Genomic DNA, 18,028 nt, shown 5'->3' with positions numbered 1-18,028 from the left:
TATTATAAATTATTATTCGTATCACCAGATTGCACACCGGAGAAACACCTTATCAGTGCACTTATTGTGAGAAGAAATTCACTCGAAAAGAGCATTTAACCAATCACACAAGGTGAGCGTTGTTGTAGTTTCTTCGCCGCAGAAGATCCTGTCCTGGTTGATTTCTTAGCCAATCCCATCAATCCTTTATCTAGTCCCAGGTTTTATTATTGGGAAAGTTTTTACCTTCAATTCTCGTAAGCGTAGTTTCGGTAGGGTTTAAACACAGTTAAAATTTTCCCAGTACTAAGAACCACCATCCTCGGGTCGTTGGGTATCCTTTGCTAAATATCTCCTCGCCAGCTATTAGACATTTGGTTTGGTTTGGGGTCAGTATCAAAATGGTACTCTCTTACTCAACAGATTGCACACTGGAGAGACCCCCTATCATTGCACCTATTGTGAGAAGAAATTTATGCGAAAAGAACATTTGAAAAACCACGTCAGGTGAGGTTCCAAAACCAACGCTTTCGTCCTACCCCCCCAGTCCAACTCATACTGAAAAACAAAAGCGCCCATCTTTAATGACATCATCCCTTCAGAAAGTTGTTCCCTATAATTCCAACCATAGAAGATATTGACCGAAAACCGCCAAGCACAAATTTCCCCCCGCTCAACGAACAAGAATTGGTTTTGACCTTACGGTGACAAGTACTGAGATATTTTCGCAAAATTACTACCTCTTTGGGACTTTTGACCGGACGATGGATTACCGAAAATTGTTAGCTTTGATTGAATGAACACAGTAGCAGTAGTAGAAAGTAGTACCAGTAGATCCGTTACGTTTTTGATCTTCGCTCTAGGTCTTGGAACAACTTTTTATCATTTACCCTTAGAACGTCCATTTTCGCGAATCTAATATCATCTTTTTCCCTCGCAACTCCCGAATCTGCCAACCCCATGCCCTTTCCTCGTGTTTTGTTCCAATTTCTCGTTCTAAATGTATATTGTGACAGATTACATACCGGAGAAACTCCCTATCAGTGTACGTACTGCCAGAAGAAGTTTACGCGAAAAGAGCATTTAACGAATCACACCAGGTGAGACTCACTTCCCAATCATTCTATTATACCTGCTCTCCCGGATTCCTTCTCACTATGTTTTCATTCAGTCATTTACCCATCACAGTCAATTAGTTTTAAATTTGCTCTTATGAAATTCGGTTTGATCCTTCGTTTGTCATCGAAAAATAATAGGAATCCCGGCCTTTGAGAGGTACATGAAAAGTGCCAAACTAATGTAATATCATTCTGTTCTTTCGGAATTCGTTTTTTTGATTACATATGGAATCTGGTCAACATGCATACACAGTTTGGTCTATCGGAGAAATTGGTTACTATCTTTAGGTTGTATATGAAATAGTGTATTGTAAATAAGTGTAATATTGTTTTTGCGTTCGGGTAGCAATTTTTAAAGTAAATTGGGAGTAGTTATTCAAGTATTTGTAGCACACTGGTTGCTGTAGAAATTAATTTGAAACGGTAAACTTTTCGGGAATGTCAGTGGAACGAAGATTCATCGAATCAGAATTATAAAGCTACTATGTATCTCCATTATTCCTATATACAGTTTTGCGTGTGAGCTTTGCATTAATCGGTTTTAGAGAAAATTAATTGTTTTCTCAAAAAAGTACATACTTATAATTCGAGCTGTATTTCGAAAGAGTTTAACGGGTCAACTTGAAGACTGAAAAATACTTTCTCTGTTCATATTTTTTCACAAGGAAATATTATACCACGTAAGAATAAAATGTTTAGAGTTGTAGTACGCATGGTGTAGTAAATTAACGTCAGTGATTTGAATTTGATCATATCGAGAGCACTTGATATTATAGAATCATTTCTAAAATAAAATTATTTGAGCAGAGCCAGTGTTTTTCGGCCCCAAAGTATTATCACACGTATGTTTAATGGAGATACTTGATAGTTCCTGTAATATTTATTTTACAATATGTTTTAATTTGTGTAGGCCGGTTTGTTACCATTTCATCATTTGACTACCACACACATCATCCTAGTCCTACTAACATTCTGTCCCGTACATGCTCGAATCAAATAGCTGACTATTAAGTGCAAATTCTAATCTTCCAACACGAATTATCTTCGCAACTAGATTACACACTGGCGAAACCCCCTACCATTGCACTTTCTGTTCGAAGAAGTTTGCTCGCAAAGAACATCTCACAAACCATATCAGGTGAGAACTTTTTTTACGTCGTAAGTAGTCCCCCGGCACACGAACCCTCCCCTTTCCCCACTTCCCTAGGGATCGATACTCACTTTGTCTGGATTTTGAATGATGTTCAATTTCTCTTCATTGTTTAACCTAAATAATGCTGTTGGACAATAAAGTATCGACTTAAGCAAGTATTGTTTTCTCTCTCAAATATCATGGCGGTGGCTGATCAAGCACAGTCGCCGAAGTCATTCCCTGAAACTAAAGTAAGGCATTAACTTCATCACCATCACCACCTTTCATACTTGTCATCCTACCTTAAAAAAAGAAACTTCCTCACGTCTCCTCCATCAGAACGCGAAGAAAACTGTGGTTCAGCAAGACGTATCTAATCTTCCAAATGTTATCTTTGCAACTAGATTACACACTGGCGAAACTCCTTACCAATGTACGTTCTGTTCAAAGAAGTTCACTCGAAAAGAACATCTCACAAACCACATCAGGTGAGAGATTGCTATGTTTCTAAGATTTCGGCACCAATCAAATTCCTCATCCCCCACGTTCACAATATGTGTTTGTTTATTTCCCGTGCTGCTAGTGTCGCTGTCCCACTGTTGAGGGTTCGACGCTAGTGCACAATTTCTCTACATCTTTCTGTGTCATTTGAAGCAGACGACCTGTTGATGTCATTTATTCTCATTAACCCTTGAATGCTAATACAGTGCAATTTTCTTTTCCATACCAAACGCGCTCACTGCCGTGTAGGTTGCACACCGGGGAAACTCCTTACCAGTGTAATTTTTGCCAAAAGAAGTTCACGAGAAAAGAACACTTAACGAACCATGTCAGGTGAGAATCGTTTTCATTCAAACATCCACTCACCCCCCACAAAAAAAAACACCAATAATAGCCTCCATCGAAGGTCGAAGAGCTTGGTGAGAAATAAGACCCCGGCTGTTTTTTTCGTGGTTCTCACCGCGCGGGATTCAAAGTATGATTGTTCACTAACATTCTGTAGCCGGGTATGATTTTCCCCAATTATTCGAAAACCAAAACGATCGAACCATTCACAGTGGCTTCGATTTGGGCCGGGGACTTATTTTTTGCTAAAGCTTTCCTCCACAAAATCGAAAAAAAACACATTTTTTTATACGTTTAGTGTCGGTACGAAATATGAAAACTGAAAAGATCGTTCTTCTAAAATGTTGTGTCTCTCTGTATGCTTGCATTTTTCCGCCTTCCATTCAGATTACACACGGGCGAGACTCCTTATCAGTGCTCGTATTGCCAGAAGAAGTTTACGAGAAAAGAGCACTTGACCAATCACACCAGGTGAGGATGATGTGTTGTTATTGCATTCTTTAGTTTATAAGGACCTACGAACGAACAAGCCCTCATTTGTTTCTCTCTGTCCATCGGCGATAAGTCCAATACAAGTACAGCCAGTAAGACAAGTTGTTATACCGGCAAATGTTCCGCGTTGAATGCACTCTCATGCGATAGCAAACCGAAGAGATTTCATATGGAATCATTCTAAATTATCAACCAATAATTATCAAAAAGCCGGGTTCAATACAAAATATTAGTACAATTTCCTCCCACCACAACACCCCCAACCCCCCTAGCCAAAGTAGATGCATCCTTTTAATGTACAAAAGAAACACGGTCAGCGTGCGAGGACCGAACCGAATTTGGGTTGTATGTATAAACTGTGTGTGGTCCAACCGCTGCCGTGTTATCTTATCCAGCTAATAGCAATCGAACGATACTGTTAGACAATCAAACGCAACAAAAAAAAACAAGAACTGCATCTCTCTATCTATATAAATATGTATATCTTCCTCTTATCACAGATTGCACACTGGAGAGACTCCTTATCATTGCACCTATTGCGAGAAGAAATTTATGCGAAAAGAGCATTTAACGAACCATGTCAGGTGAGAGGTTGATTTGTGTCAAAAGAGCACTAACAAAAACAAACATGTAAACCGAAATCAAACACCCAAAGCAAAGAAAACAATGCCAAAGTTTTAGTTTGCCCTGTCCCTATTTATTCCTTTAAAACTTTCTTTTTGTTCTATAAGCTAGCGTCCTAATTTGGTTAGTTTATTAGTTATAACTCAGTTGTTTATAGTTGATTTATTGCGCCTAGTTTTGTAATTTTTTATTGCTTACACTTATCTTTCTCGTGTGTGCCGGTTTTTTAGTGATGGGTTTCCAATATCGTTGTGATAGAGTTAGCATACACACTGTTTCCAGTCAACATACTATTTCCGTACCATTATTTTTCTACGATTTGTATTGAGTATAGAAGGGAGATGTTAATGTTTACTGTCGATTCCGTTATAAAGTAGTAAACAGTGAGTGGTTCTATGGAACTTGTGAAAGAAATGAAGGAGATAGGATGGGATAATGTCACACGGAACGATCGCTGCAGATCAAACTTCGTGTTTGACAACAGAAGTGATCGACAACAAAAAGCTTCAAATAGTCTCCGTAAATATACACCCTATGGAGTTGAAACATGTTTTGTAAAAAATTAGCAATCAGAAAAACTTAATCAACGTTCCTACCACCTAAAACCGAAGAAAAACAACAGAGTTAATTCCGTTGTTGTTTGACGAATACGGAGCAAGAGAAAAACAGTAGCGTATACCCTAGTTTTACACGAAAACACGTTCAATATTATCACAATAGACAGTTGTTGCATTGGTTTCGGTTTTCCCGGGTCTAAGTTATCAAAACAAAGTCTCTGCAATTCTCTTTTTCCAGTTTCAGCAACGTCTGATATCGATCAGAGATAGTGAAAATGAACGGCATCTTTAACATCTTTAACGACAGAGCTTTCGAGTACCTGATAAGTTGAAAGGCCCATAACTATAGGAATATCTAATCGATTTAGGAATATTTATATTTTTGATCCAAAATTTCACTCTTTTTTGCACCCTGCAAAAAGTTATCGGAAAAGTTTATATGGTTCCGTGTACCAGTTTTGGGATAATATGAATACCACTAGAATCCCAGCAAGATGGGTATTAGACCGGCAACAATTTTGACTTATTTTCGGAACACCGCTAGTTTAAATGGTAGTTGGCTCCGAAAACCATATACCAAATATGAGCTTATTTCGACAACTATAGTTCACTCACAAGCGTTTTCAAGTTTTATCTCCTATCTTATCCTAATATTTGTAAAATCGGGAATAAAAATTCACAATTCAATCAAAAATCCCACAGTAACTTTGTATACATCAAAACTTAAGGCCTATTCTATAGCAATTACTTTAGTTGAAGGTTGCATATTGATCGGTGGCTACTAAGACAAAGCTATTCAACTTGAAAATCACTTATTCTATGCATGTGCGAAAAAGAGAGGCAGCACAAAATTTTATATAGGGTGGGTGCTCCTATGGTTAAGGTGTACCAATAGTTGCAGTAGTGGGTTATACGTCTAACTAAGGTATCAACCATCAAAACATTTTTTTTATCGATTCATCGCACTAAAATTATGCGACAATAAAACTGTTATCCTTGAAATTTGCTCAAATAACTATTGAAGGAAATCATTTTCTTTGGATTTTGAGCTCCCTTGCACCTATAGTTGATATAGTGTACATATAGTTGCGAGTCCCATAAGAAATCAATGGGATTTGCAACAAAAGGATCCGAAATTAGCGATTGTACCACTATTAGTACATGTGTGCCTATAGTGGTACAAGCGGTTTTGAATACATAAATTGGTTATTTAACCATCTTTATATTTTTCCTATGAAGTAGGGGTTGACAGCTTTCGTTTAATGTACAGGTAGGTACATCCACCCTAAGAATAACTGTTTACTACAGCATCGGATCAATTTGAAGTTTTCAGTAATGTTGATTCACGTAAAATTACATAACAGTGAATTTTTAAATGCGCAAGATGAGGCTGTATTTTTTACTGAATTTTTTTCCATCGCCAATTTATATTTAATTTAATACAAACTAGAATATTCTTGTGAATAAACCAGAAGCGTCCCCTCCAGCACATATTTGGCCTGCGAGTTACGGAGCCGACTGAGCGGTGTTCCGAAAAAAGTCAATTTTAGTGTCGGTCTAATGCAGTGGTTTTCAACCGGGGTGAATTCACCGCCAGGGGTAAATTAGGATATTGTAGGGGGTGAATAATGCGGGATAAATCGAAATTTGTTATCCTAACATTGCTGTTGGAATTTTGTCTTTATATATTGTTTCGGTGTGTCAAGAATTGAGATGCTTACTGTGAGTGCTCAGGAACAGGTTTCTAATTGGAAAATTATGGCATTCATTAAATTGAAAATCATTTTTTCTGAGAGGGTAATGATGGTAAACAATTTTCAGGAAGGGGTACATCATAAGGATCAATATTCGGAAATGGGAACATGGAACGATAATGGTTGAAAACCACTGGTCTAATGGGTATCATAACTTTTGGAAATCAACTCCTTTTATTTATGGGACCATCCTATAATCTTCTCCCGAAAGGATTACTCAGCTTTGCTAGCACCTGTCTCGCAATGGCTTTTTCGAGATCAAGTCATCTTATGGTGTCGTAACGGTAACAAACAGACTTCTGATACAATTCCAAGCATTATGATATGCATATTGCTATGATCACATTGAAACCCATAAAAAGTATCATAAAATGAGTCTAAAACATCCAAAAGTCTCTAAATTGGTTAGCAATTCAATATTAATTCTTCAAAAGGGTTAACGAGATGTTTGTAAACAAACCCTTTTCGCTCATTATTCCGCATCCGATGGTGATTTCATTTTTCTCCGTTGAAATTAAGGTTGGACAGAGAAAGGGTCAAATTCGCAAACGAAAAAATCAGTTTTTTTCCACACCGTATGTCAGATCTTCATAAAAATCAATCAGCAGTACTGTAACAACATTATACATACGCTGATTGATTTTTATGAAGATCTGACATACGGTGTGGTAAAAAACTGCTTTTTTCGTTTGCAAATTTTGCGCATTCTCTGTCCAACCTTAAAGCAAATTAAGAGAAACCAGCAAAACAAAAGTTTGTTTACAAATCTTATTAACCCTATTGAAAAGATAATATGGAATTGCATATTTTAATTATTGTGGGTACCCTGTCGGCCTGTTCTGAGGTAGATAAATCTTTGAACCCCTTCCCAAAAATGTCACTTTGAAATCTTTTGAATTGAAATAGGGTGCCGCCTACCAGATTATCTGGATTCTTCCAGAATTTTAAGGCTCGCCCAACATAACAAAATAAGTTACAAGAATGCTTCGTTGAATCTGACATCACTATTTGAGAATAGCTGAAAAACTATGCATCAAAGTTTCTTCCCTGAAAGCACTAGTTTACAAATGAAACATAAAAAATTGATCTTCAATATTTGACCTTTTTCGATATAAAATTGTGTGCTGAATCCGAAAATGATGTCCAAAAAATTTACAGTGGAACAGTTTTCAAGTTGGAGTATAAAAGTGAAATTCACCTCTAAAGTAAAAAGTACGTTTAGTAAAATTATAGCGTTTGGTATTTTGGGCAAGATAAAGCAATTTTAAAAATAATATTTTTAGTGGAGCTTAAAGCCTGATAATAATTAATGAAAGTAGGACATTACTTGTTTAAATCGGATGAAAACTGTGAAAGTTATTCAATTTTTTGTAGGTTGAGAATTTTTGAGTTTCTCTGGGTCGACTGTTAGAACAAATAAAATGAAGAATTTTGGAGAAAATTTGATCTGGGATAATATTCGACCTCGTTTATCCAAATGATTCCAGTTTTCTGAAAGTAGTATTTTCAGGCTCAGTGAAATGATATATCATCGAATGATTAGTATGCAATACTGCCTGTAATATTTACATGTGTCGTACAGAAAATAGCTCTCTTATGATACAAAATTCTTTGTAAACTAAATTCTCACAACTTATAAATTTTGTGTCTTGAAGCTCAATTTTGTTTTGTGCAATGTTAAGGTTGGACAGTGTTAGCGCCGCAGGGCACGACCGACTGAACCTACACGATGACCTGTAGGAAAGTGCGAAACGTGGATTGGGTACGAGCAACCAACCAAAAGGGATTGAAGTTAACGTTGGTATTGTTGTTGGGTCAAATAGTGACAGGAGACAGGAAACTGTGTAATATAATATATAAGGCAAATGATTAAGCTAGAGTGTGGCAGGCCATTATACAGTGCGGACATTATAACTACACCATAATTTGGAGACTAAGGTGAGGTGATTAAAAATATATTTAAATTAACAGTTCTGATATGCTGTTTGTATAGGAGTAGGAAAAAAGGAAAGGATTGATAGGTCGAGGAAACTGTTGTTGGCATTAATTGAGGAGAGGTTAACAGGTGGGAAGGAAACTATTGCTGTAAGTGAATTATCTTTAAAAATTTGGAAACAACTAAATAAATTTAATATTCTAGTTTGAGCTACAGTCAACATAAAAGGCGTTGCTACAAAACAGTTTTTTGGAAAACCACTTATCCGAACAATCTCAAAAGCAATATGAGTGCTGGGAAAAATTCGGACCATAACCTCGAAACCACTGGTTACAACTGCGGTGCTTGTAATCGACCAGACCATGCCGACGGAATGATGGTTTCGTGTGACAATTGCTCTACCTGGTTTCATTTTAGTTGCGTTGGCGTGAAAGAAGATGTTCACAATACTACATGGCACTGCAAAAAGTGCACGGATCGGAAAATTCTTGTGCAAGGGATCGAGGATATACCGTCAGAGTCTGTCATCGACCTGGGACTGGATAGTCCGGACGATGCCTGGAAAGCGCATGAAAGGGATCAAGAAAAAGCCGAATTAAAGCACAAGCGGGAATTGGAACAGATGCGCGAAATCCAGCGGCGGAATTTCCAGCGACAGCTACAACGAGAAAATGAGAAACGGATGGTGCAGTTGGAACTTGAGCGTGAAATGTTGGAGATGAAGAGGGCCGCTGAGGAGGAATTCCAGAAAAAAAGAAGTTCGATGTGGTTGGAATATCGTCAAGAACCCATTGCGAACGAACACGGAGAATTTGTAAGCACAGTTGCCGGGTGGACCCAATGCAACGTTGTAAAAGAAGTAGCGTGGAAGGATAAGCAACAAGATCCAACAAAACAAAAGCTAGAGGAAAATGTCCCTAGTGATTTTCGAGGAGCATATCCAAAAATCTCCACGCCGAACTCGAGCAAACAGCGCGGGGAATCTACCGGAAATAATCAACTGCTTAGAAAACCTGATCTGCATACGAAATCTCGAAATCGTGATGATTCGCCCTCGAAAGAAAGCTCCGCTTCAAAGATTTCCCACAGAAGCGCCAGTAATTCACGCCGAAGCTTAATTTATGAATCCGACGATTGTGGAAGCGATTGTGAAAGAATTCCACAGTGGGATGGTGATCTCACCAAGACACAGTTGGCGGCTCGGAAAGGGCCGTTTCAGAAGCTTCCCATCTTCACTGGTAAGCCAGAAGAGTGGCCGCTTTTTATAAGCAGCTTCCAAAATGGAAATCAAGCTTGCAACTGGTCAGACTTGGAGAACCTTGGTCGCCTACAAGAGAGCATTAAAGGCCCTGCATTAGATGCGGTACGCAGTAGGCTTCTACTTCCGGAATCGGTTCCTCAGGTGATCGAGACGCTCCGTCTATTATATGGGAGACCTGAACAACTTCTTCATACACTACTGTCGAAAGCAAGAAGAGCGGATCCGCCGCGTATCGAACGATTGTCATCGTTTATATCATTTGGTATGATTGTGCAACAGCTTTGTGACCACTTGGTGGCTGCAGGGCTTCGGAGCCATTTGATAAATCCAATGCTCATCCAAGAGCTAGTCGAAAAGCTGCCGTCGAGCACTAAGCTGGAATGGGTACGTTATAAGCGGCAACAGCCAGAAGTAACCCTCAAAACATTCTCGGATTTTCTATCGCAAATCGTTTCCGAGGCTAGTGAAGTTACGCTCTTTACTGAATCGTTTTCGGAACTAGGTAACAGATCCGGAAAAGTTGGAAATGATCGAAAACGGAAGGAAAAGGAAGCCTATGTACACACGCACATTGGAATTTCAGAGCCGCCTTTGAATCAACGCAGCTCAGATACAGATACGATTCAGAAGTTTGAATCACGCGAATCGAACCGGAAACCTTGTCGGATTTGTAATCGAATCGATCATCGTGTTCGATACTGTGAAGATTTCGGAAAATTAACGTTTCAGGAGAGAATGAAAGCGGTCGAGAAGTGGAAGCTTTGTCAACTGTGCCTTAATGAGCATGGCCAATCACGCTGCCGATTTAAAATTCAATGCAATGTGGGTAATTGTAGAGATAAGCATCATCCTTTACTCCATCCGCCAAACCGCGCCATCCCATTGCGAACGGCGGAGTGCAATGCTCACAATGCTCAGTCACAGCAGCCAGTTATCTTCCGAATGGTTCCAATTAGTCTGCACAACGGAAATCACTCGTTGAATGTAATCGCTTTCTTGGATGAAGGGTCGTCATACTCGCTAATTGAAAGGCGGGTGGCAAATGAACTCAAGTTAGACGGAGTGTCACAGCCAATTCTGGTAAAATGGACGGCGGGAATGACTCGGCTTGAACGGGAATCCAAATGTTTACATCTTTCCATATCCAATACGAATTCTGCTGAACGGTTTATGCTTCGGAATGTCCATACTGTCGAACAGTTGCAGTTGCCTGAACAGAAATTGCAGTTTGCTGATATAGCGGCACGGTATCAACATTTGAAAGGACTGCCCGTGACTGACTATCGCCATGGTGCGCCAAGAATACTAATCGGTTTAAAACACCTCCATGTGTACGCACCTCTAGAATCACGCATCGGAAATCCAGGTGAGCCGATAGCAGTTCGAACGAGACTCGGCTGGACGGTTTACGGTCCGCAAAGCGAGGATGATGCGACGGACGGATTTACGGCTCATCACGCAGTAGGGCCTACGTCAGACCAAGATCTGCACGATCTGATAAGAAGTCACTATACCCTGGAAGAATCTGGCATCAGTGTAACAGTTCTACCCGAGTCTGCAGACGATCGGCGAGCCAGAAATATTCTTGATAACACTACCGTTCGTGTTGGCGATCGATTCAAAACCGGACTGTTATGGAGAATCGATGACCCCCAGTTGCCTGACAGTTTCCCGATGGCATTGAGAAGGATGAAGAACCTGGAAAACAAGCTCTCGAAGAATCCAGAAATGAAGCAGATCGTTGAAAAGCAAATTGACGATTACTTGCGAAAAGGGTACTGCCATAAAGCTACATCAAATGATCTGGCAAGCAAGAACAACGGCAAAGTATGGTACCTTCCTCTAAATGTCGTGTTAAATCCGAAAAAACCAAACAAAATACGGTTGGTGTGGGATGCTTCTGCGACCGTCCAAGGTACGTCACTCAATTCAGTACTGCTGAAGGGACCGGATATGCTAGCGAGTTTACCCGCTGTGATCAGCCGCTTCCGAGAGCGACGGGTTGCCTTTGGTGGTGACATTAAGGAGATGTACCACCAATTGATGATACAGGAAAGCGATAAGCAGGCGCAGAGGTTTTTATTTCGCCAAGATCCCGCCAGCCAACCAGACACCTATGTCATGGACGTGGCGACGTTTGGGTCAACCAGCTCACCGTGTTCTGCCCAATACGTCAAAAATCGAAACGCACAGGATTATTCAGAGCAGTTTCCAGATGCTGTTGAAGCTATTGTTAATGGCCACTACGTCGACGACTATTTCGACAGCACAGACACGATTGCAGAAGCGGTAAAGCGAGCGACCGAGGTGAAACACATACACTCTAAAGCAGGTTTCCAGATACGCAATTGGGTATCCAACTCGGAAGAGTTTTTGAACCACATGGGTGAGCCGAGAGAGGAACAAGTAATTCATTTCAATACCGACAAAACTAACAGCACAGAAAGAGTTTTGGGTATGTCCTGGAACCCCACTGATGACGTATTTGTATTCTCCACAAAGTTACGCGATGATCTAGAGCCATTTGTCTCGGGTAAGCGCAGACCCACCAAACGGAAGGTATTAAGTTGCGTGATGAGCCTGTTCGACCCCCTAGGCTTATTGGCGCCGTTCACTATATTCGGCAAAATGATTATACAGGATCTTTGGCGGAGTGGGTGTTGCTGGGACGACGAAATAGATGACGAAACTGCTGTTAAATGGAATCGTTGGACGTCACTGATGCCGCAAATCGAAGCTCTGAAAATTCCGCGTTGCTACTTTCCCGATACGTCGACGGAGAACTACGAATCACTCCAGCTACACATCTTCACCGATGCAAGTGAAAACGCTTATGGGTGCGTTGCATATTTTCGAGCAGTCATCAACGGTCAACCGAAATGTGCTCTCGTAGCGGCCAAGTCCAAAGTAGCTCCTTTGCAGTATATGTCAATTCCGCGACTAGAGCTGCAAGCTGTAGTTTTGGGTGCTAGGCTATCCAATATGGTTAAGGATAACCATTCCCTGAAAATTGATAAGCGAATTCTATGGACGGATTCTACAACTGTACTGTCATGGATTCGCTCCGACCATAAAATATACAGGCAGTACGTGGCACACAGAATCGGAGAAGTGATGAGTCTGGCGAGCGTTGATGAATGGCGTCGGATTCCCACCAAATTAAATATAGCAGACACTTTGACGAAGTGGGGCAGTGGCCCTCCTCTAACCAATCAGGGGCAATGGGTAGTTGGTCCAAATATTCTTCTACAATTTGAAGAGCAATGGCCGAATTTCGAATTACCAGCACTAAACGTCCGGGAAGAGCTTAGAGCATGTCATCTGTACCATGAAATCGAGTTTCTAGAACCGTTGGTTGACACGAAAAGGATTTCCAAGTGGCCAATTCTGGTTCGAAGTGTGGCGTGTGTATATCGGTTTATTACTAACTGCCGGAAAAAGGGGAGCAAATCGCCGATTCAAACGTTTTTAGCATCAGCGAATCAAGCAAGGTTGATCAAGCGAACCATTCCAGCCATCGTAGCGTCATTAACTCGCGAGGAGTACAGAAAAGCGGAAATCCAGGTTTTTAAAATAGCGCAACAAGACGCGTACGAAGATGAACTTAAAGTTTTGCTTAAGAACAAGGAGCTGCTGCCAGGAAAATTGCTATCGATTGATCAAAACAGTGAATTATATCAGTTGTCGCCGTTGCTGGACGAGGATCAAGTCATACGGATGGAAGGAAGATCGGCTTACGCAGATTTCATGCCCTTTGATTTGCGGTTTCCCATAGTACTCCCAAAAGGCCACGATGTCACCAAGAAGCTACTGAACTATTATCACCAAAAGTTTGGGCACTGTAACCGAGAGACAGTGGTAAACGAATTTCGTCAACGATTTTACGTTTCTCAGCTTAGAGCAGTGGTGTGGCAGGTGATTAAGGATTGTACGTGGTGCAAAGTTCATAAATGTCGTCCGTCAGTCCCAAGAATGGCTCCGCTACCCATTCAGCGCCTTACACCAAACCTACGGCCGTTTATATATGTTGGAGTGGATTATTTCGGCCCAATCAGTGTTTCTGTTGGCAGGCGGTCAGAAAAAAGATGGGTTGCGTTATTTACGTGCATGACGACGAGAGCGATTCACATGGAAGTTGCACACAGCCTTAGCAGCCCAGCTTGCATCATGGCCATCAGGAGGTTTATCTGTCGCAGAGGACTACCGCTGGAAATATTTTCTGACAACGGTACCAACTTCCAAGCTGCCAGTAAGGAGATAGCCGGAGAGTTTCAGAAAATTCACAGGCAATGTGCAGAAACCTTCACAGATGCAAGAACACAGTGGAGCTTCAATCCACCATCAGCCCCTCACATGGGTGGATGCTGGGAGCGGCTAGTGAGGTCAGCAAAGGAAGCGTTAAAAGTAGTAGACGACGGCAGGAAGCTTACTGATGAAATTCTGCTGACAGTGTTGGCAGAGGCCGAAGACATCATCAACTCAAGACCGTTGACATACGTTCCTCAGAAATCAGCCGACTCAGAAGCACTTACACCCAATCATTTTTTGCGAGGTTATCCTCCAGGAGAGCACCCGATGGGCATTCGATCGACTGATCCTGCTTCAGCTTTGCGAGACGACTACAAGCGGTCCCAGCTATTGGCCGATGTTCTGTGGCAGAGATGGCTGAAGGAGTACATCCCTGGGGTCAACCGGCGTCCCAAATGGCACGAAGAACGACAACCAATCGAAGTAGGTGAGCTGGTGTACATCGTTGATGGTGGCAAGAGAAGAGCATGGACTCGAGGAATCGTAGATAAGGTGATGCGAGGCAAAGATGGACGGATTCGGCAGGCGATGGTTCGGACGGCCTCAGGTGTTTTTCGTCGTCCTGTAGCCAAACTTGCGGCACTGGAGCTGCAGAGTAAATCTGGTAGAACCGAGAATTCTGAACCAGTGTTACGGGCGGGGGAAATGTTAGCGCCGCAGGGCACGACCGACTGAACCTACACGATGACCTGTAGGAAAGTGCGAAACGTGGATTGGGTACGAGCAACCAACCAAAAGGGATTGAAGTTAACGTTGGTATTGTTGTTGGGTCAAATAGTGACAGGAGACAGGAAACTGTGTAATATAATATATAAGGCAAATGATTAAGCTAGAGTGTGGCAGGCCATTATACAGTGCGGACATTATAACTACACCATAATTTGGAGACTAAGGTGAGGTGATTAAAAATATATTTAAATTAACAGTTCTGATATGCTGTTTGTATAGGAGTAGGAAAAAAGGAAAGGATTGATAGGTCGAGGAAACTGTTGTTGGCATTAATTGAGGAGAGGTTAACAGGTGGGAAGGAAACTATTGCTGTAAGTGAATTATCTTTAAAAATTTGGAAACAACTAAATAAATTTAATATTCTAGTTTGAGCTACAGTCAACATAAAAGGCGTTGCTACAAAACAGTTTTTTGGAAAACCACTTATCCGAACAGACAGAGAAAGGGTTAAATTCGCAAACGAAAAAAGCAGTTTTTTTCCAAACCGTATGTCAGATCTTCATAAAAATCAATCAGAAGTACTGTAACAACATTCTACATACGCTGCACAGAGGAGTAACTGGGGTCGAATCCTGGCCAAAACTATTTAATGCGGCTATTGCTGTTATTATGCCTTAATATGAACTAAAAATAGAAAATAACTAGTTTTTGGGACAATTTGGCATCTATCCACCTACCAGTGCAGAGGTCATTTTTCTAGATCCTTCCGAATATTAGAATTTTCGAGGTGATCTTTGCGGATACATTTGTTTTTCCCGATGCATGAACAGTTGATCAGTGGAAAAGGGAGAAGAAAAGGGATACCTGTGCACATATTCATAGATATACATTTTGGCAAACATAGTATTTAGCCCTCCAGCATTTTGGCGTACCTCAAATTAGTGGAAATATCAATATTTTCAAATCGCTTGGAATTTGTGGATCGGAAAAGATCGGAAGAGATTGAATGTTTTTCGGATAGCCGGAATCTTGTTTTGTAATGTTGTTTCAGAAACTTTGCCGGATCTTTCCGTATAATGTAACTTTTTTATCATTCAAATTTGGAATAAAATGTTTAAAAAGGGTGTTTCTAAAGCTGGTCCAATACACAGAAACACTACTATTTTCAGTTATTTTTAAGCTGAGATTACACAAATAGTTGTGTTCAATTACGTTTGTTATAATATTGTCTTATTCAATACAGTCATCATCATTAGAAAATGATTTTGCTGGATATATAATAAAAATGATTAAAAACCCCTTAAAATATCACCATTTTGCATCCATGCAAAAAGTATTTAGCAATGTTTGGCAAACTCTTTATTTTGCCACAATATGCAGTATGTTTTTAGGTATCTAAAAAAAATATAACAATAAAAATCGAAAAAAAAATTATTTTGGTTATTGGCCAACAATTTGTTCTAGTTACTCCTCTGTGCGCTGATTGATTTTTATGAAGATCTGACATACGGTGTGGAAAAAAACTGCTTTTTTCGTTTGCGAATTTTGCGCATTCTATGTCCAACCCTAATATAAACTTTACGAATCCTTACGTATATGTAATAATGCATACCACTACATACGTCCATTTTGTAGAACTAATAATTTATTTTCCTTACTAGAACATCTAATTGAGTGCGTATTTTGAAATTTTGAGGACATCGAACACGACGTATTTTAGGTTTAAAACCTCGAAGTTTCAACCTCAGAATGATTTAAAGAACGTAAAATATTTTGTAATTACACTTCCGCAATGTATTATATTTTTATGAAGTTTTGTGGGCCAGTACAGTAAAATCGGTACGACGTAGAAGCCTATGTGAATCCAATGTAATTTCAAAATTTAAACTTCTAGACGTTTTAATAACGTATAAAAAATTGTTAGTAGAACAAAACGTGACCACAAAGGGAGATAAGTTACCATTCGTAAAAGTAGTGAGTGCATTTAACAAAGAAATCTTATAAATGAAGTATGAAGAAAACACGAACTAACCCCGAGTAGACGAACGAATGGAATTCGCCACCACCCTGTTCGGCCGAATGCTGACTTACCAGCTTTGGTAACTTTATTGTTTCAGTTTCTAGAGGCTTTAATCGTAAGATCGTTTTCGGTCGGGTCGGGCTAGAAAATTTCCTAATTCTATGTGCGAGAGATTGACATCGAACCCAGGCGAGCTGTGTACAAACAATCGACTTACCGCCTTCGCTATGCACAGCACTTATTTGTGTTTGTTATAGGTATAATGCAATGAATTATATTTTGCTTCATTCCATTTTCTACTCTCACGGGGAATTGACTCTTTCCCAGTGCTCTATGAAAATCATCAAATTTGGATTTTCTATATGTAAAGACACTTGAAGCCCAAAATGGCGTAATCCGAATGTTTTGCATTTTTTTGAAGCGAAGCAATTAAAATATGCGAGAACTTGTAGTAATCTCCAGTTTTCAGCATCTTCAACATTCAAAATGTTGCAAACGGATTCATGTTCTTGACGCATTGCAACGAGTTATGTTGGGAAATTTTTTGTAAAAAGAAACAAGATTTTCGACCATTCGAAAAGAGTACCGATAACTCAGTGCTAAAATATAACAATAATATCAACAAAAAGAATCTAAAAAAATCCAAGATAACACATCGAATATCTTTGTAATTGCTCCATCATCTTCAATTTTTTTACATTATTAGAAAGTGTAGAGAAAACAACGTTCAAACTACAATGCAAAATCAAGTAAATTTGAAAATTTTAATCTGGGCTATTATAAAAAACAAAATTGATAGTGTTTTTAATGACACCCTTCCTCGTGCGTGTAACATTTAGACAACTTATGAATTATTATAACTGTTCACGCGACTGCCAATGTCTATTCACTCGAATGCCAATTCATAATTCGTGTCTAGTTGATTTTTTGATTTTCAATCTGAAAATCTGAATTAATTGAATATTGGTAAGCCTAATTGACACTATTTGGGAGGAGCACTTGTTTAGCTGTTTTTATTCGTGATTGTATATCGCTTGTCTTAAATTTACTGCAGGGTTTACACCACTGTAGAATTTAAAAAGAATCGAAAGGTTAATTATTGGCCTAAATTGTGCTTTAAGATGTTAAAAATGATATCCCAAAAAATGAAAGACGAAAACAATATATTTATGTTCAAATTTTCGATTCTGCCTTCTTCGATTCTTTTATGTATGCCCCGAGCGTAATGAAAATTTTAATCGCATTTTTAATTGATTGCCTCAGCGACGTACGTAAGATTTTATATTTTATTGCTTTTTTAAACAATTTTGTGTCGAATTTAATTTTCGGCTT

General features: G+C 39.7%; 1 protein-coding gene across 50 annotated transcripts in view; it reads left to right on the top strand.

Moving 5' to 3' along the window:
- The window catches only part of LOC131678384 (zinc finger protein 420), a 101,627-nt gene that overhangs the window by 37,293 nt on the left and 46,306 nt on the right, over window positions 1–18,028 (top strand). For 24 of the 50 annotated variants that reach the window (XM_058958472.1, XM_058958473.1, XM_058958474.1 and 21 more), the window contains 8 exons: window positions 29–112; window positions 403–486; window positions 996–1,079; window positions 2,152–2,235; window positions 2,634–2,717; window positions 2,980–3,063; window positions 3,463–3,546; window positions 4,068–4,151. In XM_058958472.1, the coding sequence (XP_058814455.1) occupies window positions 29–112; window positions 403–486; window positions 996–1,079; window positions 2,152–2,235; window positions 2,634–2,717; window positions 2,980–3,063; window positions 3,463–3,546; window positions 4,068–4,151 (672 nt within the window). The remainder of the gene's footprint in view (window positions 1–28; window positions 113–402; window positions 487–995; window positions 1,080–2,151; window positions 2,236–2,633; window positions 2,718–2,979; window positions 3,064–3,462; window positions 3,547–4,067; window positions 4,152–18,028) is intronic. The other 26 variants (XM_058958522.1, XM_058958519.1, XM_058958510.1 and 23 more) reach the window with 15 other exon arrangements.

Source organism: Topomyia yanbarensis, chromosome 2, assembly GCF_030247195.1.
Source record: "Topomyia yanbarensis strain Yona2022 chromosome 2, ASM3024719v1, whole genome shotgun sequence".
Lineage (NCBI taxonomy): Eukaryota > Metazoa > Arthropoda > Insecta > Diptera > Culicidae > Topomyia > Topomyia yanbarensis.
The sequence above is the reverse complement of the archived record's forward strand: the minus strand, read 5'-3'. Positions and strand labels throughout refer to the sequence as shown.